The 22,389-nt window shown below is 49.8% G+C and overlaps 1 protein-coding gene across 1 annotated transcript in view; it reads left to right on the top strand.

Moving 5' to 3' along the window:
- CACNA2D4 (calcium voltage-gated channel auxiliary subunit alpha2delta 4) overlaps positions 1–22,389 on the top strand; it is a gene marked incomplete at both ends in the record, with an annotated part of 131,319 nt that overhangs the window by 96,927 nt on the left and 12,003 nt on the right. The window contains 8 exons of the mRNA XM_081997832.1: positions 8,363–8,424; positions 9,579–9,593; positions 11,517–11,561; positions 12,529–12,591; positions 18,477–18,547; positions 19,370–19,445; positions 21,283–21,335; positions 22,315–22,370. Coding sequence (XP_081853958.1) covers positions 8,363–8,424; positions 9,579–9,593; positions 11,517–11,561; positions 12,529–12,591; positions 18,477–18,547; positions 19,370–19,445; positions 21,283–21,335; positions 22,315–22,370 — 441 coding nt within the window. The remainder of the gene's footprint in view (positions 1–8,362; positions 8,425–9,578; positions 9,594–11,516; positions 11,562–12,528; positions 12,592–18,476; positions 18,548–19,369; positions 19,446–21,282; positions 21,336–22,314; positions 22,371–22,389) is intronic.

The raw sequence follows: 22,389 nt of genomic DNA, 5'->3' as shown, positions 1-22,389 counted from the left end.
AAGAATCAAGAAAGTGTCATTTTCATTTCTTAAAAAAATTGCCATATGACAAAATATGCCATTTGGCTTGCAAAGCCAAGCACTTAAATGTGAGTTAATACCTGCACAACCTTAATTCAGCCACTTCCATCTATGCATTACAACACAGCCTTTGCTTATCCAAGCAAGCGCTATTTCTTTTTTTCACAGGACCCCGTCCCATACTCAGTGCAAAGGACAGATGATACTCAAGCTAACAATGAGAATGTTGTAAATAAATAAGGCTATTTTTATATGGTCAGCATTAAATATTAAACCGCAGTTTTGGCAGGTAGCCACAGTCTGTACATTCCTAATTTTGCGGGTGCCCAACACGAGACCCTAGGGGCCATTTTGCAGAACTGCTGAGCATTCACAGCTGTTTTCCAAAATGCTGGCAGCTTAGCCAGCAAACTGGTATGTTCTTGAGGACTCAATGGCACCGAGAGCCAAGAGGCCCCAAGCTCTGGTCCTGCACCTGCTGCTCCTTCCCCGTGTGGCTAAAGGGGAAGTCTGCTTTCCCTTCAAAAGCAAGGAAGAGAGCCACTCTCTTTTGCCTCATCAGGAGCATAAATTCTCTATCATCAGCCACGAGGCAACTGTAGCAGTGAACATCTTCAGAACACCACATGACAATGAATAATGATGTATTGCCTGCAGGGCTTGGATGGCAGGCAGTAAACAAATAAAACAGGCACATGCTTTGCCTTACCAAAAAAAAAACAACAGCCCTCTGCTTCACTCCCTGAGCACCGCGTAGCCGGCGCCCTGAATGAGGCGGCTTATGAAAATACAGTGTGTGATGCTACCAGTCAGGACTGCAACCTGGTGCAGATGGCAGCCTGCCCCAAATCCTGACATGTCCTAACTTCCAACTGCTTGCAGTGTAAATAAAACCGTATTTCACATAGTCCCACCCCTCCCAGGTGAAGCAACTTTTCCTTCCATCTCACTGGCCTGGAATTGAACTGGTTTATGGAAAAAAAATTTCTTCTTGCTCTTAGGATGCCCTCAGACACACAAAGCATTTTTGGGAGCCAGCATTTTGGTAAAGCCACGACAGGAATAAGGTATGTGTTACAAGGTATTTCCATGCAGTAGGGACAGAAACAGCCCAGGACTCCAACTCCAGCTCCTTCCCACTGAGAACTGGAGTGTGTGTCATGGTGTAGCACTCTGGAGCGTTACCCAGCTGGCAGGAGCATCCCAGTATGGTCATTTGAACTACGGCTTGAGCCACCCAGGGCTGGGACAGATGTCAAGTGGTGTAAGCAGCTGCTTGTAACCAAACATGGCAAGTGAGGGAAACTGCTTGGTCTCTCTTTTGAATCAGCAACAGGCAAGTGCTGAAAAGTCACCAAGGAACTGCCCAGAAATGCCATCCCACAGGCTTGAGCCTGTCCCCATCCTGTTCCAGCCTCTGCTACTCCCTGGATGCTCCTGTCCAGGTATCCTTATGTCCCTGTGCTGCTGCTGGCCCTCCTTGCTGCACTGAGACACAGGTCTGCCTTCATCAGGCTTCTGTGGCGCTGAAAAGCCTAGAAAATCCTTTCTGCATCAGGTTTAGAAAAGCCAGAGGAAGGGCAGGGAGCTGGAGTAGCTCATGAAGATACCTGAGCTGGGAGTGCACTTTGCTAGCGTGTGGCATTCACTTTGCTGGAGGCAAGGGTAAAGCTATGATCTGGTATAAAAATTACATAAGAGGGCTTCCCCCCTTTCTCTTTGCAAACAGCCCCTTTGCTCAGGATTTACCGTAATTCCTCCAAGTGGGCAAGAGGAATACAGAGTCTGCACTAGCAGAGGCTGCGCTGATGTCTGACAGGGAGGCAACTCCCGCAAGCCTTTTGCTCATGTGGAATAATTCCCTTGCAAATGTTGTTTGCCCACAGCAGTTAGAGGAAGATCCACCTCCTGCCCCCCAGCAGACCTGAGCGACAAAGCTCAGAATAAAAATGGTTTGCAGTTCTGGAAAGGCACCCCCTCCTCCTCGCTGCAAGAAATGTTCCCTGCTTTGTGACATGTCCCTGTGTGCCTTTAAGGGTTCCCCTGTCTTTTAAGGGTTTCCTTCTTTAAACCCCGCAACAGCAGCTGCTCCAACCCTTCTCCGAATGAGGTCTTCATTTCTCCCTCCATCCTTGGGTGGCAGATCAGGCAGCGGCAGCAGAGCAGTGCTGTACCCTGCTCACTGCCATTGGCATCGGGGATGCGCTGGTCGTTGCACGTTCAGGCTACCTGACAATCCACATCACGGGCCTGGGGCCTGGCTCGGTCAGGACCTGGTTGGAGCAGCGGCTCCAAACATCCTCCCTCCCCAACCTGGGAGGGCTCCGATTTTACGTGTCTCTCTTCATTAGCATGAGATGCAGTGGCAGTAATAAGCTGGGCAGGCAGCAGGAGAAGGGGGGTAGAATGCCCTGAGTGGGATGTATGTGTGCTCATGCCTGTGCATGTGTATATATGCACACGTGTATATATGCACACACATATACACACACACCAACGCTCACATATATACCCCTATCCATAGGCGCCTTCACGTCAGCTCACACAGGACCTCATGCATCCCCTTTCCTCCCAGGCAGTGGTGGAAAAGGCTGTGAAGTTTCTCTGTGCTGTGTTTCACCCCCACCCTCCGTGCTGTGCCTTCCGCCCAAAAGTTCAGAAATCACAAGCTCAGCCTGCAGGGATGCTGGAAGCAATTTGGGACTTATTTTTGGTTCTGCTTGTGATATGGCGTCCTTCACTTCATGTCCTGTGATCATGTCGGTGAGCTCTGTGCGTGAAATTGTACATGCGCGCACACACACACTTACACATGTACACCCCCCTCCGCCTAAAGCTGTTTATTGAGTGCTGGACCTGTTCAATTTTGGTCCTCACGTCTCCATTTTAGGTTGTTCTTACTAAGACAGCTGAGACCAAAATGATACCCAGCAAAGCCAGCACGGGTCAGGTGAGTGGCACCTCACATGCTGGCCCCTCTCACAGCCCCGAGGAGGGGACAAAATCCAGGGCTCACTGGGAGCAGCCTGGTACTCGGTGACCACAGCACCAAGTGCTTAAGCCTCAAAGCTGCGCCCCAGCTGCCCATGCTGCAACGAAAGACACTGGTGCCATTCACAGCTGGGAGAAGTTGCACCCAGCTGCCCGCACTGCAACTGGACTGGAACCAGTACCGGCAGCCTCTGCGGCACAGCTGTCGTTCTGCCTTACCGGGAAGATCACTTGCCCGTCAGCCTCGCACAACCGGGACTTCTGCACCGTGTTGTCTGGCAGACGGTGCTGCCCCCGGCCCCCGCTCTCCTCCCCGGGGAAGCCAGTTCCTGAGGGGTAGCCCCACTGATCTCGCATAGCCGGGGATGGGGGGGAAATGCAGGGGAGAGATGTCTGTGCTTACCTCTCTCAGGCTGGGGTGGACCCTCCAGTGAGAACGGCAGCTCTCCCAGCGAAGCCGGTACAATCCCAAAGCAAATCCAGCAGAAAGTCTCTCCGTTGCCGGCTGGGCTCTCCGTGGACCCTAATTGGCAGGAGCCCCTCCTAGCCAGCCGCTCACCCCGCGCAGAGGGCAGGGGAGCCGCACGGCGAGATGGCAGCGTGGGAAAGGGACTGTAATCCTCCGTAAATAATAAATAGGGGGAGAGGGAAAGAGAGAGAGAGGCGGGAGAGGGAGCGACTGCGCGCGGCGAAGTGACAGCTGGGGGTACATCTGCGATGGCAGCAGCACACGCACAGGAGCGCGCACAGAGAGCGCAGAGGAGTCACCCCGCCAGGCAGGCAGGATCTGCTCCGAAACACCCAGAGGAAGGAGCTCAGGAGGTTTTCATTTCTCTCAACCCATTCTGGAGAAAGGGCAGTTGCTGTCAGTCCTTCTCTCTCCCTCCTCCCCCGCTTGCTGCCATCCCTCTTGGGGTGCCGGGAGCCGAGGGGCTCAAGGAGGGATGAGGAGATGCTGGGGCAGGGGCAGCTCCCCGCAGCCCCTCGGGAGGCAGATTGGTCATGAACAGGTTATGAGAGGAGGCACCGAGCCGAACACCTCCTCCCCTCCCTCCATCCCTCCCTTGCCTGATATGGCTGATGACAATAAACCCGGAGGGAAAGGCGTGAGGAGGAGAAGGGATGAGCCCTGGGTTTTGTATAGGGGGGAGGCGAGTGGCTGCAGCCACGGGGAGGCAGCAGGGGAGAAATCGGGGGGCTTGGGAGCAAGGCTCCCCTTCCCACCGGTGCTCCAGAGAGGGTGGGGGGAGGCAGTGCATCTGACATTGAGACTTAAGCGAGAGGTGCCCACGGCGGGCTGGCCGCATCCTGCCCGGCCACAGTGGGCATCCCCACCAGCAGAGCACAGGGGCTGCTGTAACGCTTCCCTGCTTGGATGCAGCACAACAGTGTCTGCTTCCTTGGGGGTTTGGGGAAAACTTAATGGTGCTGGCAGGAGGTAGTTGGGACAAGGGGAATGGGTGACAGAGAGGAGCGTTTGCGCCCACGGTTGGCTCCTGTGGGTTTGGTGTGCAGTGGGGCAAGTGTGCTCAGCCATGTGTCCAACATGAGTGTCAGGTGCTGTTACGTCCATGCCATGGCAAAGGCATCCCCTGCCCTCCGCGACACAGCCTGCTGGTGCAGGAGTGCGGTAAGCACCCGAATCCAGCCCACTGCCTCTGTCAGGCTTCCTCCTGTGCTCTCCCGTGGGCTCCTGCAGCCTGCCCTCCCCAAATCAGACCCCTTGCTTGCCTTCCTCCAGCTTGCTGAGGACCTCAGTAGCCACGTCTGCAAGAATGCTGATCCACTTGAACTGCCTCTTCTGTCAGGTCCAGTACAGGCTGCCCTTGGTTTGGGCTTTTTGTTCTTTTTAAGTTGCCTAGAAGTTATTTTTTAAGTAAAATTTTTTGTGGACTTCAAGTAAAATTTTGAGTGGGGCAGCTCCACTGCTGGCTTAAGAGGGAAAAAGGGAATATTTCAGAAACAGGGAATGGGGAATGCAAATGGACAGTATGGGCAGGGCTACCCTGCTGCCCTAGTACATTCTCCTATTCGAGTCACAGTTTTTTATTTACCCATTGAACCAGCGGCCATGAAAACAGGTTTTGAATTGTCAAGGTACATCTTGATAAGCAGGATGCAATCTGGCGACTCTTTGTTACGCCTTTTTGTCAGGCGGCAGGCCCAAGAATTAAGTCTTGGGGAAAGCTCGTTACGAGAACAGCATATGGATAAACAAGGAGACAAGCCAGGGAAGGCAGACAGACAGAGAGACAAGCAGAGAATGAGCTAACGAGGCAGACATGCTCAACGGAGGGATGAAGAGGTGGAGGGGAAGGCTCTCATCTCCGTGATGAACGGCAGCACACGACCCTGGAGAAAGGCAGCTGCAGCCATGCAGCAGGCACTGCTTGGGTTTGCAAGCAGGCAGGCAGGGTGCCTGCTGGCGGGGAACTCCCCACCACTACCAAAATTTTGCCTCTCAAACCCAACACAGTCGTGCACAGGTCTGGGTAGCTCGTCAACATGGGGAAGCAACATCTAACTATGCAAGGGGTGCGGCGCTGCTTGTCCTTATCTTTTATTTCATTGCTGGGATGAAGGTTGCCTGCACATTAGTAGAAATAAAACTATTAATTAGCCATGGTCTCTCTGAGGACTCTGGGGTTGTTGCTGTGCTGCACACCAGGGCCACTCATCATGTCATGGACCTCGGCTCCTCCCGCTCCTGCAGCATACCCTTTGCCACCAGAGCAAAAAGACTGATTAACAATCAGTTATACTTTTTAACAAGCAGAGGGGGGGTTATTCCGGTTTTCTCCCTCTCACCTGAGCTGTAGCATCATCCTTACCTCGGATTGAATCACTGCTTTCCTCCTTTCTACCCGTCCTTACCAACAGCCTAAAGGCACCCGGGCGACTATTTGTTACCAGCACTGGGAATGTGTTTGTAGCCTGTTTCTCCTCAGCTCCCCGTCTTCCTCAGGTCACCTGAACGCGTGGAAATTTCTCACAGTTCTTGCCGGGAGCTGCCGATCCACCCCAGCTGACAAGGAGTGGTGCCGCCAGGCAGGGGCACGGAGCAGTCCCTCTGGTACAGTTCCCTGTGGTGGGTACCATCCAGACGGACAAACCTGGCTGCAAGGCCAAGCGGAATAGCCCCCAGCTTTGCTTTCAGTGACCTTCTCAGGCTGTGCCATGACGTGAGGAGGAGAGTGGTGCTCACCACAGCTCCGTGAGGAATAGCTAGAAATGCGTGCTGGACCGCTGGGAAGGGAGGGAAGGGCTGGTGCAGAGAAGATGAGTAAGCGCAAGCCCTACGGAGAGGCTAGGGCTGCAAAGATTGCATCCAGAGCACAAGACTTGCTGACAGATGGCACAGGCAGCTTAGATGTGGCTGGGAGTGATGTGGAAAGAGGAAGGAGAGAGCTGGGAGACTCTGCGTTCTGTCCCTGCCACCGGCCACCAGTGCAAGCCCCCGGGTACTCTCCTTCCTCACATTGCAGGCAACTCTGTTCAAGTTCAGTACACACTACTCATGCCTCCTGGGCGGAGGCAAGGATTCACTACCAGGGACTGGGCTCCCTTCGAAGAACAATTTGTGGATAGTTGTTCCCACTGGCAAAAACATGAACCACTCAGTAAGTCTCCGCATTGCAAGGTTAGTTATGTAGGTATCAGCTCCTCTTCAAGTGTCATAAAAACTGTATGTCCTGGGTAATGCTCAGTCCCATTGAAGTGATCTGCTGTGATAAGGGGAATAACCCTTTCTTGAGATGGTTTTAAAGGATAACGATGAATTTATTTAAAGCTACGTACCAAATTGGATGTGTGGGCCTCATCAGACTCAGCAGCAACAGCACTGTTTGCCTTCTATCATGGACTGACTATTTGTCAGCAGGGGCACCAAGCCAAACCGTGCCTGCCATAGACTCACTGAAGCTGATGAATCTTTCACCTGGGCTGGACTCAGTGCCGTCCTTCCTCCTTTGTTTGCATTCTTTGCCTTATCTGTGAGGCTTAGAGCAAGGCAGCTCTACAAAATCATTCCTTTCCCCCAGGTATAGGCAGTCAGAGTCCATCTACAGCAGGGAGAGCTGGATAAGAAATGTGCCTGTGAATAGGATTTCGTAAGATGTACCAGCAGTGGGAATGTGACAAGAAGGACACTGGTATAAAAGGTAGAGCTGATGCCAGGTGCCAGGGTCCCTGTACGTGCTGCAAGAAAATATACCATTGCATACTCTGGTTTTAATTCATATCCATCTGAATTAGAGCATCAGATCATACTGTTAACGTAAAAGCACCCACACTGCGTGATTCAGATTTAAAGGATCTGTCCCTCCCTTTGAAGCCGCTGCTAATTCAGAGGAAATCTGTAGAAACAGCAACACTTCATCCGCCCGATATTGGTGGTTGTGAAAAAAGGCTCACACTCTCCCTCTCTTCTTGTTCTCTTTTTCTCCCTCACTTGCACTTTATATTCTATTTCAAGGTCCTGCTTGAGGCCGTAATTCCTGCAGAGCTCTTGGATTCAACTAGTTGATACGCAGCCCCGTTGTTCCCCGTCACCGTGCCAGGCTGCGCACCACTGCGCTGGTTATTACGTGTGCTTGTAGGCAACTACCTGGGGACAGCCAGGTTATTCTGTTGGGGAGACCCTGCACCATTTCTTCTTCTGTGGAGCTATGCCTTACTTCAGGAACATGATGCTGGGAATAGAAGAGAAATTAAGCCAAGAAATTAGGACGCGCTTCATTAAGAAACACACACACTTTTGCTTAGCAGAGCGTGCACGAGGCTGGGACCGGGTATTGAAGCACTACTTCTAATCAACACTTTTTCATCAAGTGGCATTCATATTTTTGTGCTTTTGTAGCGGTCTAGGAGCAATGGGTTTTCAAACGAATCCTTTCCTCACACTGGCCTACTTTATTTCTGATTGATGCTGTGTGGTGCAAGAGGTGAGGCTGGGGTGATCAGAAACATTCACTCTGGGCGGGCAAATCTGCAAAAGACAAAGATGAAAATTCACGTGCTCACTCTCCTGGGGTTTTTTGGTGGGAGGTTTTTTTTGTTGTTGTTAATTTGTTTGTCGCTCCGTAGTGTTTAGTGTGAGGGAGGTGTCAGTAGCTCAGTACAGTCAGTGTCCCCTTTTCCTCTACCTTGTTAAACCTCTGACTCTCACTTGGCAGTCTGACTCAGCGCTGATCCCCCGATGCTTAACATTCACACTTGGAAGCAGGTTGCAATTGTGATTTCCATCCTATCACTTCAGGGAAATATTTACCCCTCCTTTCCTAACTTGTGTTTATCTTTCTCTCTCTTGCACACTCCTCTCTTCATCCTTCCCCCTTTTTGTTTACCATAGCGGTGGGTGTGCAAATTAAGCTGGAGTTGCTCCAACGCAAGTTTTGGATGGCCATGCAACAGGTAGGAGCATCAGCAATTGTGCAGAGACAATTTCATGCTCTTCGTCAGCTAGGTCGGTGCTTTGTTACATCACCTATGATGACATTTTGATGAGAGCTTTTGTGAAATTCATATTAAAAGATTTATGAAGTAGATTAGTTTGAAGTCACACATTTCTGTAATCCTTGACAGCGCTAATGCCATGTGAGCCATCAGTCTGTTCCGCAGCTGACAGTGGCAGCATCCTGGCCTGGCATTAGCTCTGCTGCATATGACACATTTAATTGTGGAAATATGTTTGTGCTCATTCAGCCTTTCAGAAACCTCATGGAAATCTGCAATTTTGGGCACATGGAAAAAAAATCTACTGCCCACTCTTATCATCTTGATAATGGTAAAAAATGCTACTAGCTTGCCAGAATAAAAATTATTTGCTCCAGGGATAAACTTTCAGTATTGTCCTAATTTTGGACACTCTTGCTGGACTGAGAGAAGTGGAATAATTAAAAGAGCTCCCTGGTCTGAGAGGCAGGAGAAGTGAAACACCTTTCCCTTACCACCCAGGGGCTTTCACCCCTGGGCTTTGCTTTTGGGGAGGTATGCTGGAGGGGTGAGGCTGACAGGACCAAAGCAGCACACATCAGAAGCAGCTCTCTGCTGTCAAGAGAGGGAACTGTCATCAGACAGGGATGACGGAGAAGATAGGATGGCAGGAGGCTGCTCGCTGGGAGCAAGCACATGTGGGGAGCGGAAAAGCCCAGAGTTGGCCGTGGTGGCAGGAGCATCCTCGCAGGTGGGAGATCACATAAACCTAACCTGATCTAAAAAGATTTCTGCAAAGCATGTGAGCACATCCTGAAGCATCAGCAGAAAGCTTCATTTAAAAAACTCTCCTGAGGGCCATACCCAGGCTGTTCTCACCCAAATGAGCCCGCATGGGTGTTAAGTGAAACCGGGAAGGCTTATTAAAGAAGCTGAAAGGAGGCCTGTGTGCCAAGTGCTTGCATGCTGCAGCCCTGGTAGGTGCTGGTATGAAAAAAGCCCGCGTACGGTTTCCCAGGACGCGACCACTGTTTGACAGAGGAATGTCTAACAGATTTTGTTTTCTCTCTCTCTCCTGCTTCACCGCATGTTGTGCCACTGTGGATGTCCACGCCATTCCTCCCGTCTCCCAGCCCAATGACAGTGATGTAAGTAGACAAAAGCTGGGAACGGGGGGGCATCCCGGCGTGCCTCGCCACGGCTCAGCTTCGTAATTGTGTCGTTTGTGTGCCAGCGTATCATAGGCACTGTCCCTTGTCTGTAGTCACTGGAGACGCTCCAAGCCTGTCGTGGGCTGTGTTTGTCTTCACAGTAATTAAGTGTCTTTGGCAAAGCTGAAAGTGCTCTGGGCCGCAGCGTTTGAAAGACCTGAAACAGGAGGATGGTGCGAGGTAGGCTGGTCTTTGAGGCAAGAGCTGTGCCCATAAGGCAGTGGATGTGGTCTCAGAGCAACCAGGGAGCTCAGGTTCAGCTCTGCTGCAGGGGCTCCCCGCAAGCTGCTGGCACTTTCAGACCAGGCTCCTCACTGCGTGTCCGCTGCTGCTCGGCCAGCCCAGCGCCCAGCTGGAGCTTCTCTAGGTCTGGAAGAGCAGCGGTGCAAGACTCAGTCTTCACACTGCTGAGGAAGGTGCTGTGAGACACAGGCCCTTCTCGTGGGAAGCCACTCTGGTTTACTTGGGTTTCTGTTCTGATTTCCGAGCTCTGGGCTCTGTGTTGGTTATCCCCCAAGACAATAGTTGTGGTCCGTTGTGGCCATATTTCTCCACTGACCAAATGAAGGAACACACCAGCTACAGGGCCACCTCTCTGCATACATCCAAGGAGGCAAAATAACCCGATGCTGTCTTGTGGTGAGGCAAGGGTGAGACTATGCTCACAACTGTGGGTAAAGGGATGTTTTTAAACCATCATCTCTAGAGCCTCAAAAAGCCAGTCAGAGTTGGAGAGTGAGCATGTGATGTTGCAAAGCCATAGTGCTTGAACCAAACTCGGGCATCTCCAAGCCTCCTCTGAAGTTGAGCAGAGGGATGGAAATCTGAAACTATTGGGTTTTTTTCTGCAAAACTCAAGAGGAGAAACAAATTCTAACTGAAAATAACGGTCGTCTTGTGGCTTGAAATGGCAAATTCACCTTTTGTTAACTGAGAATCATCCAGAAAGGGGGCTGGGTTTTATGTATAAGGGTTTTGCAGAAGTAAAGGGCAGCTGGCTGAGAGCAGAGAAGCTCTGCGACACATCAGTGTCCTTCCCTGACCCCAGAAAACCTCTGGCAGGAAGGGGACCCCGTGTACAGAAATGGCAACACCATGTCAAATTTCTTCCCTCTGCTGCTAGAGAAAATAGCATTAAAAATAACACAAAGAGACAGACACACGCAGCCATGGCAAACTTGGAACAATTATGAAATCAATAAGCACCTGAAGGGCTTTGTTCCTCACCACTTAACCCCTCATGTCCCCACCCAGTTCAGTGTTGTGAAACACATGTCAAGTCCGGTACACAGAAATCCTAAATGAAACAAATCGATGGTGCCTTGGGCTACACGAGCACCATTCACATCCTATTTTATCATTAGCTGTCTGGAGAATAAAGAAACCAACAGCAACAAGAACAAAAAAAAATCCCTGCCTGAGAAGAAGCTTGATCTAAAACACCATGCCATGTGTTTAGTCCAGGTACTAGCAGATGCTGAAATGTGCGCTGCTTTCTCACCAGTTCACAATAACCTTTGCTTTCGCAGCCAGAGAGCTTGGTGCTGCCTCCTTCATTAACAAATCTCTGCTCCGAGTGCGTGGGTACTGCTGGAAGCGTGTCGGGGAGGCAGGTGGAGGATCAGAGCCCTCAGCAAAGGCGTTGACGTTGCTCAGAGAGGTGGGGAGTACACAGAGACACTGAGCGGCCAACTTGGGGGGTGGTACCTGTGCATGCCGTAGAGCTCGTCCTGTTGGAGACGCTAGCTAACCTGCAGAGCTTTGTGGAATGCTGAGATGGAGACCTTTAGCTTAGAAGTCCCCAGGGCAGACTGTAAGATGAGATCATGCCATGGTTAATTCCCTGCCTTTCCTTTCCAGTGCAGTGCCTTGGATGGTGCCTGTCCACTAAGCTGTCAGGATGATGTAAGTTGCCCAGATTTCTTCTCTGTACCTGTGATGGGTGTGATTGACTACCTGGTCTATGTAGATAGCTGTCTCAACCCCGCCCAAAAAAAGGTATTGCCTGTCATCTCCTCACAAGAGGCTGCACAGCTGGGGTAGGACCTCATGCTGTTGAGATAACCCTGCAGTTTAGGTCTTCCCCTCAGCTGTGAGATGTCAGCTGAGCCTGGTCAGGAGCAAGGGGATTCCAGCCAATGACACTAAGGAGAGTCCATCTCCTCTAAGGCTGTCTCACTGGCATCCCAGTCCATCTCTGCCAAAGAGAGTGGCTGTCAGCATGACGTGTGCTGGACACCCTTCTTTGCATTTACACCACTGCTTCAGCCTTGGTCTCGGGCATATTTGGGACAGGAGCTCCTCTGCCCTGGAGAGTGGGATCACTGGAGAATTTTCTTTCTGTTTTCAAGTAGGATTTCCACTGCATCCTAGTTTTTCCCTGTGAGACCTAAAGGTTTTCATCTAAACTCCGTGCCTCCATTTCCTGCCCTGCAAAATAAAAATAAGACCAGCACTGATGATACTTAGTGGTGAGGAGAGGGTTATTTCATGAGTGGTTACAAAACTCTGAAATCTGAGGATGGAAAGCATTAGATACCGTTTTATTGAAGAGAAATGCTCTCCAAATATCCTGTTGCTTCCTGCAGGATGCCTTGTCTTCTTAAATGTGGCTCAAAGCCTGCTAGGCCTGCACACAGCCCTGGCAAGAGACAATCTCTGTCACAGACAGCTCACAAAGTAAATACCTCAAAATGGAAGCAGAGAAGGAAAAGCCAATTGTCTAAAACCTGTGGTAGCTTAGCCGTGGGGCTAGGCGTGGAAATGCCGAGGCTGTTGCCATAAGCACAAAGCCACACCGCTCCATCTTGCACACAGTGGTACAACTATGGAAAAAATTGTTTTTAATGTTGCTTCTCTTTCATCTCTGCAGATTCTGAATTGCTTCCTCATTGATAACAACGGCTTCATACTCGTTTCCAAAAGACCTACAGAGGTAAGAGAGCATAATAGAAGGAGGAGAGCATGCTTGGCTTGTTCCTAAATAACCCACCAGAGCTGGTCAAAACAAATGAAGTTAATTGTGTAATAAGGGTGGCCATGGTGTAATTAAATTCATCTGTGCGGTGAGGGGGAAGCCTTCCAGCAGAGTGACAGCACATCCCAGGTAAGGAAGGAGTTTGCAGTGATAAGGAAGGAACTAGTCAAAATATCTTTTTATCAGAAGTGAGGAAATTAGACTCCTTTCCCTTGGCACAGCTGCTACTGAAAGATGATCTGAGACAGTCCCAGAAGGCAGGTATGCCCTGATAAGGGAAAGGGAAGGGGAGCAGTGCTTGTGAGTGCCTCTGAAGTCGAAGCAGGCGTTCTTCAGGAAAGGAAACTTAGGGGATGGTAATTGCGAAATGCCAAAGGCAAAAATGAACATGAAACCATTTAAGCAAATTAGAAACAGGAGAACACACAAAGAACTGAAGGATTTACTGGACTCACAGAGGTGAAAGGAGTAAGGAAAAAGATTCAGTATAGTAATAAAAATATAAGCAACAAAAGTTACTTCCTTTCCTCCTGCTACCAGCACCTCCATGACCGTTTCTAGGGACCTGAAGGAACGCCATTTGTGATGCAACATCCTGTGCAGCCTGGGTAAAGCCAACGCTACCAGCCACTGCATGGTTTAGCTATACTTTTCTGCTCTCCAATAAATTCACCACAGAGCTATTTGTTTCAAAATAATAAAAGGCCATAGATTTGGATGTCAGAAAGTGACGTGTTGGAACAGTCTCGTAAGCTACAAAGCAGCAAGTCAATAGCGAGAGTGGGCTTATAGAAGAAATGGGAACTGAAGCGGTTTTGTTACTGACAGAAGTGTGAAGTTTTATTAAAATTGCCATAGTACTGGAGAAAACAAATACTGTATACGTATTTCCAAAAGGCAGTAGATCTGATCCCAGAAATTGCTTTCTTCAAGTTGTGACAAACAGGTTGAAATGGAAATTAAAAATAAAGTAAGAGAACACCCGATGGATGTGATTGGGACAAGCAGCACAGCATCTATAAAGGAAGAAAACCTATCTTAGGTTTTCTTGCAGTGTACCAAACCCAGCTACAGTTCTTTGAAAGTGTGAGTAAATCAGGATGTAAGGGAGAATGGATGACCTACTGCGTTTCAGTTTTTTCTAAAAGCCTTGAACAGAGTCTCTTATAAGAGGCTGTTAAAGAAGTTCTGGTTACAGAGTGAAGTGTGAAGTAGTGCCATTGATCTCAAAGTAGCTGGGACAGAAAAGAAAGAAAATTAATTTTTAGATGGGTATTTAGATGGAAAACGTCAGCTATGTGAGTCCCATGGCTTCCCATCTGGACTTGTGTTGGTTAGCATATTCAGAATAAGCTAGCAAAAGAAAAAGGTGAGATCATGAATTCTGCAGGCACTACACAGTAAGTTCAGACAGGCCAACGTGAGAACTATTGAGACTCACAAAGCAAAATGAATCAGCAACACCAGGGAGTGATACAGACAGATATCCAGGGGGTCATATTGCAGAGAATAACCAACCTCTTTTCTGTCGGGCAAGTGACCTACCCAGCAGGCTGAATATTCCAGTAAAAGTACCCCTTCAGTGATGTGGTGTGCCAAAAAAAAGGCAGAGAAAACTTGAAAAATAAGGGAGGAAAATGCTGTAAAGTTGTATTGGCTACCTACTCTGGCAGGGCCTACTGCTTGTTCAGGATGGGCTGGTAGTCTTGGGAATTGCTGTTTCCTCCACTGACCCCCATGGCATTTTCAAAGGCGCTTTACTGGGTCCTATGCCACGTGTCCAGAGATAAAGGCAACTACACCCTTTAGCTACCACGTCTACTGTTTGTCCAGCACCACCCTCCTGGGTTCTGTCTCTCTATTTTTCCTGCATCTTATGGAAAATGGGTTTTTCCAAAAGCTCGCCTTTGAAAGATCTGACTAGCAGAAACATGGCATTGTAGTGGCTTTGGGTAAATTATAAACATTATCCACATGCCTCCAAGATCAGGCATTTTGGCAGGCACCAGAGCTGTCATTTCCTCCAGCTGTTACCTGCCTTGACCTCGGAGACTTCCCCACTACTTTTCTTCTGATTTATCTTGTTCTGGTTACTGCTTTTATTTCCCGGTGGCAACATGAGTGTCCCTACAGGGAATTGCCACCTGGATGTTGCTGCATGGGATCACTTGCTGCTCTGTGGCCTTCCCTGCCCCATCCCACACGCTTCCCTCAGTGCATCCTTTAACATAATGCCAAAACAAATCCCCTGCCTGGATTGTTGTGGGTATTTTGCCTTTCTAGAGAAGTCAGCTAGTTCACTGCCCTCCCTGCCTGCCTCATACCAGACACCAGAACCAGCAAGAGTGGCTCAGCTGCCTGGGTCAGCGTTTCAGCCCAGCAGCGAGGAGAAGGGCAGCACGCTGCCTGTTCTGCCCCATCAGCCGGGAGGGGAGTGAACTTATCGGATGCCGAAGGAGCGAGGGTGCACGGGCGAGCCATCTGTCCCACAGAGTCGTGCAGGCTGTGGTGGCTCCAGCACAAGCAGGCCCCCGCGCGCGTCCCCGCTTCCCCGAGGAAGGCAGCTGAGGAGCTTTCACATCCAAAACGCCCGCTTCCCGGGACAAAGTACAAGCTACGAACAGTGGAGAGGTTCCAAAGTGCCTGTGTCCTCACAGCCCCCGGGCTAGCAGCCAGTGCCAGAGACCTGCTGCGGGGGCTCTGAGATGTTTTGCTCCACCTCTGTGCTCGCTCCCTTGGGGCTGCGGTGCTTTACGGTGCACTTGGGCTGCCTGCTGCCCGCCCGGGGCTGCCTGCTGCCTGCACCTCCTTCCCTGGGCGACCACACTGGAAACCAGCGCAGCTTCAGGCAGAAATGGGGTGAGGACAGCCTGGCTCAGGCTCTGCTCCCCTCTGCCTTTGGGATGGGGGATCAGGATGGGGGATCGGCTCTAATAACCTCTGCCTGAAGGCAGCAGGAAGCTTACCGGCAGCCAGAAGCCAGCACGGACGAAAGAGAGACTCAGGATTTCAGTGAGTGACAAGTTGGAAGCTCCCTGCAGGATTACTTGGGGAAGAATGGGTAATCTCTTAATTCAGGCTAATCTCCCCATCCAGACTTATCACAGAGGGAGCAAAGAGTTAATAGCCAGTGGCAGGAGAAGGCAGCGAGCGAGGGTGCGGACCAGTCGATCTAGGGCAGGGGAGGAAGGGAAAGCAAGTGGCAGGCCCGGGCTGTCCTGCCACGCGGGCTGCTCTGCGCTGTGGTGCCGTGTTTCTGCCGATGTTTGCAGCCATGACCCACAACGGCCCCTGAGTTTTTAGCCACCTTTTGCTGCCAGCCGAAGGCACACCTGTCGATCACAGGTCTTGAGCTCCCTCCGCCTCCGGCATCCAGATGTCCCCTTGCTCCATAAATCTCTTTCTCTAGGAGTGCTGCCTTCTCCCCGAGGCATTTTGCTGGGTATGTCTGCAAGCCCTTGTCCAGGTGGGACTTCAGGGACAAGGTGCAGGGCGGCAGCTAAAAAGCCAAGATCCCACCAGGGCTGAGCAGAGGCTGTGGAAAAGCAAGGGCTGGCTTTGTTGCTGGAAAAGCAGGAGGCTGCCTGCTTGCCCAAAGCCTGGCCCGTTTGGCAGATCCCACTTGCCTACAGCTCCCTGGTACCGGTCCCGTAGCAGTCCTTGTCAATGAATTGCCCAACATGGGATTTAACAAAGCTGCCAGGAGTGATGATTCCCAGTCACACAGCTCAGCGTGAGAGACACTACTTTTTTTGTGTACCAAAAGTGCAAATTGCTCAGCAAGCCAGCAAAGCGTGGACGCATATATGTCTGCGAGCAGTGATGTACCTTGGAGCCCTGCTTGTGCTCCGGGATGCATCCCTTCCCGGTGCATGGCCTGCGTATGCACTTGCACGCTCTCCGTTGCGGGGGAACGTCATACAGCATGTGTCACGCAGGATGTCGGAGGCGATGCTTTGTGCTGTGAACCTCCGAAATTGCAAGGGCCTGTGGAAACCTGCCCAGAGCTGGGAGTGAGGAGAAACACAGCAGAGGGACGTCTGGGAGAGCAGCAGTCAGCCACTGGAGAAAGGAGGTTGTAATGAGAGCTGCTTTGCAAAACGTCGCTTCGGCACAGGACTACGTCGGTTTATGCCAAGTGATGCTTTCCTGTATTAGTACCTGCACGGGGTACCTAAAACAGCACCGAGCTTTGAACGTCTGATTCGGCGTTAAGTGCCAGTCTGCTGATGCTTTTCACAGGTTTGCTGAACACATGCCCTAGGCGTTACTCCCAGTTACATTAATAGCTCCTCACACTTGTACCGATAGGAATGACATCCTACCTGGAGAAATTCGGTCAGACATCAGCATCTCTGGACAGGGCAGGCCCCATTTACAGTCCTGCCCTTGCCACACCGTCTGCAGCTTGCCCTGCGTGAAATCCCACCGCCCCAGCTCCTGCTGGGGCTGCAGACTGGTATTAAATGGAAGCAGCTGGCCTCCTCACCACCCTAATCAGATCGAAAGAGCGAGGGAGGTGAAAACAAGTTAGCGCTTGCTCAGACACATTTGACTATGTCTGAGATGATTACAGCCTAAATGCTCAAAGGGGAGTTGATGGTATGTATCAATTTATACAGTGAAACGCTTTCTAAAGCCTGTTAGGAAGAGGCTCATAACCATGTAACACTACTGTTAGATGATTACCATATGATCTTAGGTAAATCTGCCTAAGGGTGCTTTTTTTTCAAGTAGAAATGCCCCACTCAAATAAATGAAGTCATCTGTCATCTGCTAATACGTGCTAAACGACTGCTAGCCTATCAGTGGAAAAGTAAATTGTCCCCCCAAACTGCATGAATGGATCCATAACATATGGGAGCCATTTACTGTGTCAAGACCCATGGGCCAGAAAAATAGATGGAGGACAGCCCATAACTATGTTTTTATTATTTACAAGTATTTTATTTACTTGCTTGCAAACAAAGCAATGGACTTGGCAGATTTGAAGCATTTTTGCAATAGCTTTGTCATGGCTTAGTAATCGGGAAAGCCAGAACTGTTGTCTGTTTGAAGAAGTCTTTTGAGCAGTGGTTCCCGGATTTGGGATTGGGACTGTATTTGAGGTTATTGACTCCAAAATGTAAATGGGACCAGAGGGCCACAAGCTCTGCTTTTAGTCCAGCCATGCAAGCGAGATTGGGGGTTGTTGCCCCCCAAATGCAACTTTTGCTAAGGTGGAGTCTGTGCTAGCCGAGCGCTGGCTGTGCCAGTGCGTAGTGCGTAAGCTAAAGGGATGGGTCGGTGTGTGTTGTGTTGTTTGGGTTACCGCCTGCGCGGAACTTGCACAGCGTGAGTTGTAAAATTGCGTTTGCTACCGAAATAAATGCGCTTATGCGTGGTGAGTCAGTTTGCCTGGGGCAGCAGGAGAGCAGAGGTTTCCAGAGCCACTGCGGCCGCCAGCTAGCAGAGAGGCTCAAGCAGAAGAGGCTGAGGCTCCAGAGAACGTGGATTCACGTGGATCCACGGGAGAGCCCAGGCTCCCAGCGAATCGACATGCCTGGGTCTCTGCAGCTTGAGAGCCTGCCTTTTTTTTGTCACAAGCTGCAGGGACTTACGTGGGCTAAATCATTTCCAAGCGCGGTAGGAATGGTGCAGGGTGCCCAGCTGGTGATGGGGGCAGTCCTCCCTCGAGCTTTCCTTGCCATCCAAACATTTCCTAAGCTCGACGTTACCTTCTTATAAAACACTCGTTATGCGTAGTAGGCCTCCAGACAAACTGGATCGGTTGGAGCCTTAGAGCATTTGGAACTTTTACTGTTGACAGTTTACGCTGGTTTTTTCCTTTCCTGTGCTTGCAGACTGGAAAATTTTTTGGTGCAGTGGATGGCTCAGTAATGACCCAGCTGCTAAACATGGGCATGTTCAGGCGGTAAGTGGGGGATCTATTTCTCTTTCTTCAGCCAGTGTGTGGGTCAGAGCATATCAGGCCCTGTAAGCAGCACCGCTGAGCAGGGGAAAATGCACGTGCTGGTGCATCTGGCTCTCTTATTTGGCTACAAGAGCTTCTGTAGCTACCTGCCACCTCCCCTGACTCGCTCAGCCATTGTCACCACACACCCTGTTTCTCCTCATCACTTGCCCTTCCACCTGCTGCAAAGCTCCAAGAGAGACTAACTCCCCATCTCCATGTGGCCACAAAGCAGGTACTCCTCTGTCTTTTCCAGGGCAAGATGCTTTGGGAAACCCTTCTAAGCGTTTTGGGTGAAGTGCTTCAGTTCCGCCTGTCACTTGGAAAGCCTCTCTATGAGCGGTTGTCTCAGAGCCCCTCCAGATGCGGCGTTGCAGCTGACTGAGCACATTTCTCTCTCTCCTAAAAATACCTCTGTTCGTCTCACTCCACTCCCCCAGCCCATGCCAAAAGAGAGTTCAGAGTTTCCGTGGCTTGAAAACAGGACTAGAGGGACCTGAGGTAGATGATACAATTATAATTCTCCTGCTTCAGAGCCTGCTTTACTCAGCATCTGAAATTAGGGACATATTTCCTCCTGTACTGACCCAGTTACATTAATCTGGAGCCTGTATTTCTTGCTTTGCGAGATCCAGCACTGATGAAATGGCAAGGACATGTGTAAGCAGGCAACTGCCTTAGTTCTTCCATATAGGAAATGTTTTAGAAAAAGCTGACGTGTGCATCCCATAGGCAGTTGCATTGCTCGCTTTTGACTGCTTGCTTGTTTTGTTTTGATTGCAGGGTGACCATGTATGATTATCAAGCAATGTGCAAAGTACCCTACCACCACCACAGCGGTGCCCGGCCTCTGCTCAGCGTACGTATCTGTCGGCATGCAGCCCTCTCCGGGCTTGGCTGCGGAGGCTTTCTCCTAGGACGTCTCCAACACCTTGATGTAGCAAATTCCCCAAAAGAGTTTAGTAGCTGTTCGCTTTCAAGTGATGGGAATGTCCAAACTCAACTAAGGCAGATTTCTGAGGCAGTGATGGCCACTGACAGTGGTTTCCAATTTGGCTCTCTATTGGCGTATAGGATCTCACTGAAAATCGGAAAACCAGGGAAAGGACAGGAGCTAGACTATGCCAGGCTTCTCCTAAAAGCGGAGGAACCAGCTAGCAGCTGAAATGAACAGAAATGCTTTTACATGGCATGGTTTTACTCAGCAGCTCAAAAAAGAAACTTGCACTGTCAGTGAAGAGAGCACCTGGGAGAAAGCTGTCAGCTTTTCAGGGAAGCGTGAGTGGGCTTGGAGCAACAGAGAGAGGGGTTAAAACTGCTGAGAAATGCTGATAGCCCAGGGAACAAACTGTTGGAGTGCATAGTTTTCCCAGTACCCAAATGCATCCTCTCTTTAGTCTGATACAAGATAATAATCTAATCTAATCCACTCTACCTTCCTAACCTGGTCTTGACCAGGCAGAATTCAGTAATTACTCAATGCTCAGGCCACTAGTTGAAGCAGCCCTCAACAGGGATGTGTTTATTGCAGTTATGATCATTTTGTTGATACTTTAAAGTGTGGTGTGCTGGAAGTACATCGCAGAGCATGACATTGTCATTTTTTTCCAGTAAAAGAATTTTCAACAAAATATTACTTTTTAATAATGTCTTTTTTAACAATATATCAGTTTTGGCAATAGCTATACTTACACTGGATAGATAAAATATTGTAATTGCGGTGAAAATATTTGCTTGATCATATCCTTGAGAATTTTGATTACTGAAAGAAGTGTCCCAAAAGAGCTGCCAAAAACCAGGTGAACTGAGAAGAGAATGAAAGGGTGAACGTTTGGCCTTCACCCCTCCCTTTCACCTCTTAGCAAAACCCTTGAGAAGGAAGAAATCAAGAAAAGTCCATTTTTCATACGCATTGTTCAAAGGAAAAATCAGACAAATTCCCAACCATCTATACATTTTGCTATTTGCTGACTTGTTTTGGTTGAAGAGAAGTCAGTTAGCAGTAATGGAACATTACCTTGTGTCCTGTGACTGCTGCATCCCTTTTGGGTTTAAGGATATGGGCATGATTATGAGAGGGAGAGATGAAAATTAGACTTGGTTACTGTGAAGAAAAGAAGCAGCAGGATCCTCTGCAGATGAATTGTCCCTGGGACAATGCTGGATTTCCAATTTGTGGCTGACAAGCAGGAAGATGATAGAAGTCATGCCATCTTGAGGAAAAGCTGGATGAAACACAGTTAAGCATAATCAATCAATGGCAGATAATACTAAATCCTGGGCAATGCTGTAGCCTGTCCCAGAAACACCACTTGCTATCAGAATATAAAAGCATCCTAAACTGGTGGTGTCCCATTTAGCTGTGTTTCTCTCCTGCTCTGAGCTCCCAAGGTCATCCATACTGGAGAGAAATCATCAAGCAATTACATCTTCAAAGTCCTTCATACATTTGTGATAAACTCCCTGACCCTGATGGGGGGTGTGTGAGAAGATATTATTAGTAGCAAGGCAGCTCCACTGGCTTTTGATGTATTTTGAACATTTTCCAGTGATGCCCAGACCTTGAATTTCCAACCTGTCTTCACGAGCTCTGCTCAGTGGAGGGAATTGGTCTGAAACGTGGGGTCCTGCATGACAATTATAAACTCTCTGACCAGGTCCTTACGGTATTTCTTATTTCTTCTTTTGTTCTCCAGCCAATTTATGCCTTTCTAGCTGCAGTGAAATGGCTGATGAGTGATTTCCTCATGTGAGTACCAACAGACGGGGGTGTTTGGGAGGCTCAGACCAAGGGGGACGAGAGCTGAGAAAGCCGCAAGCGGAGGCCCCTGCGCAGGGCGTTGCTCTCAGCCTTCTCCTGACATTCAGCTCAGCGCCTTGCTCCGGGGAGACAGAAAGCTATTACTATTCCCATTTTGCAAACGGAGAGGCACAGGCCCAGAGCGGGTCTGGGACTTACCTGAAGTCACTCAGTACAAAGTGGCGGAGTCAGAAATAGGACTCGGGTCTCCTGGGGCCCCGTGTAGATCCTTGATCTAAGTCCTCTTGCCTGTCTCCTTTGCCCGTGATGAGCGAATGCACACCTTCGCTGCGCGGGGGGCAAAGGCTGAAGGAAGGAAGCCAGGGAGTTCAGGTCTGAGTGACAGGCAAGGGAGGAGAGAGGGGAGGCCTTGAATCAAGCTCTGGATTTGGGCTGACCTGGAACTGCTGGGGAGAACCAGAGTTCAAGTTCAAATTAGGATGAAAGTGCTGCTGCTCAGCTTGCTGGGAGTGCAAAAGACAAGGTGTGGAAAAGATCCAGCTCCTAGGGCTTAAGCATAATTCAGAATAATTCAATGCAACGTGCAGCTACCTTCCTGTATGGGCTCCCTGACGGCCGTCCGTGCCTGCTCCTCAGGTGGGTCTCAAGGTGACTGAGTCTCCCCCCAGCCTCGGGGGCTGCCGCACTCAGTCCTTCCTTCACTGGCAAGGCCCCTGCACAGTATGTACTTCAGGTAAAAGCTCATTCAGTTATTCCACAGTAGAGATCCCATGATAGAGAGCTATGCTCTCATTATGTGGAGAGGAAAGAAAAAAAAAATTAAAAAAAAAAACCAGACTTCCACTGCCAGCAAATTCATAGTAAACATTTTAGAACTGATACTCACTGGGTGACGGGGCCATCTCCCTGACACCTGCATCTTTCCAGCCTGCTGAAAAAGCATCCTCTGTTCTTGCTCTTTTGACAGCTTCCTTTTGGAGTTTAACATGAGTAGCTTCTGGCACTCAGACAACTTGGCAGATGGTGAGTACACGGGAGTCCA

Source organism: Phaethon aethereus (genome assembly GCF_964289735.1).
Source record: "Phaethon aethereus genome assembly, chromosome: 1".
Lineage (NCBI taxonomy): Eukaryota > Metazoa > Chordata > Aves > Phaethontiformes > Phaethontidae > Phaethon > Phaethon aethereus.
Note: the sequence above shows the minus strand (reverse complement) of the source record. Positions and strands in the feature narration are given on the sequence as shown.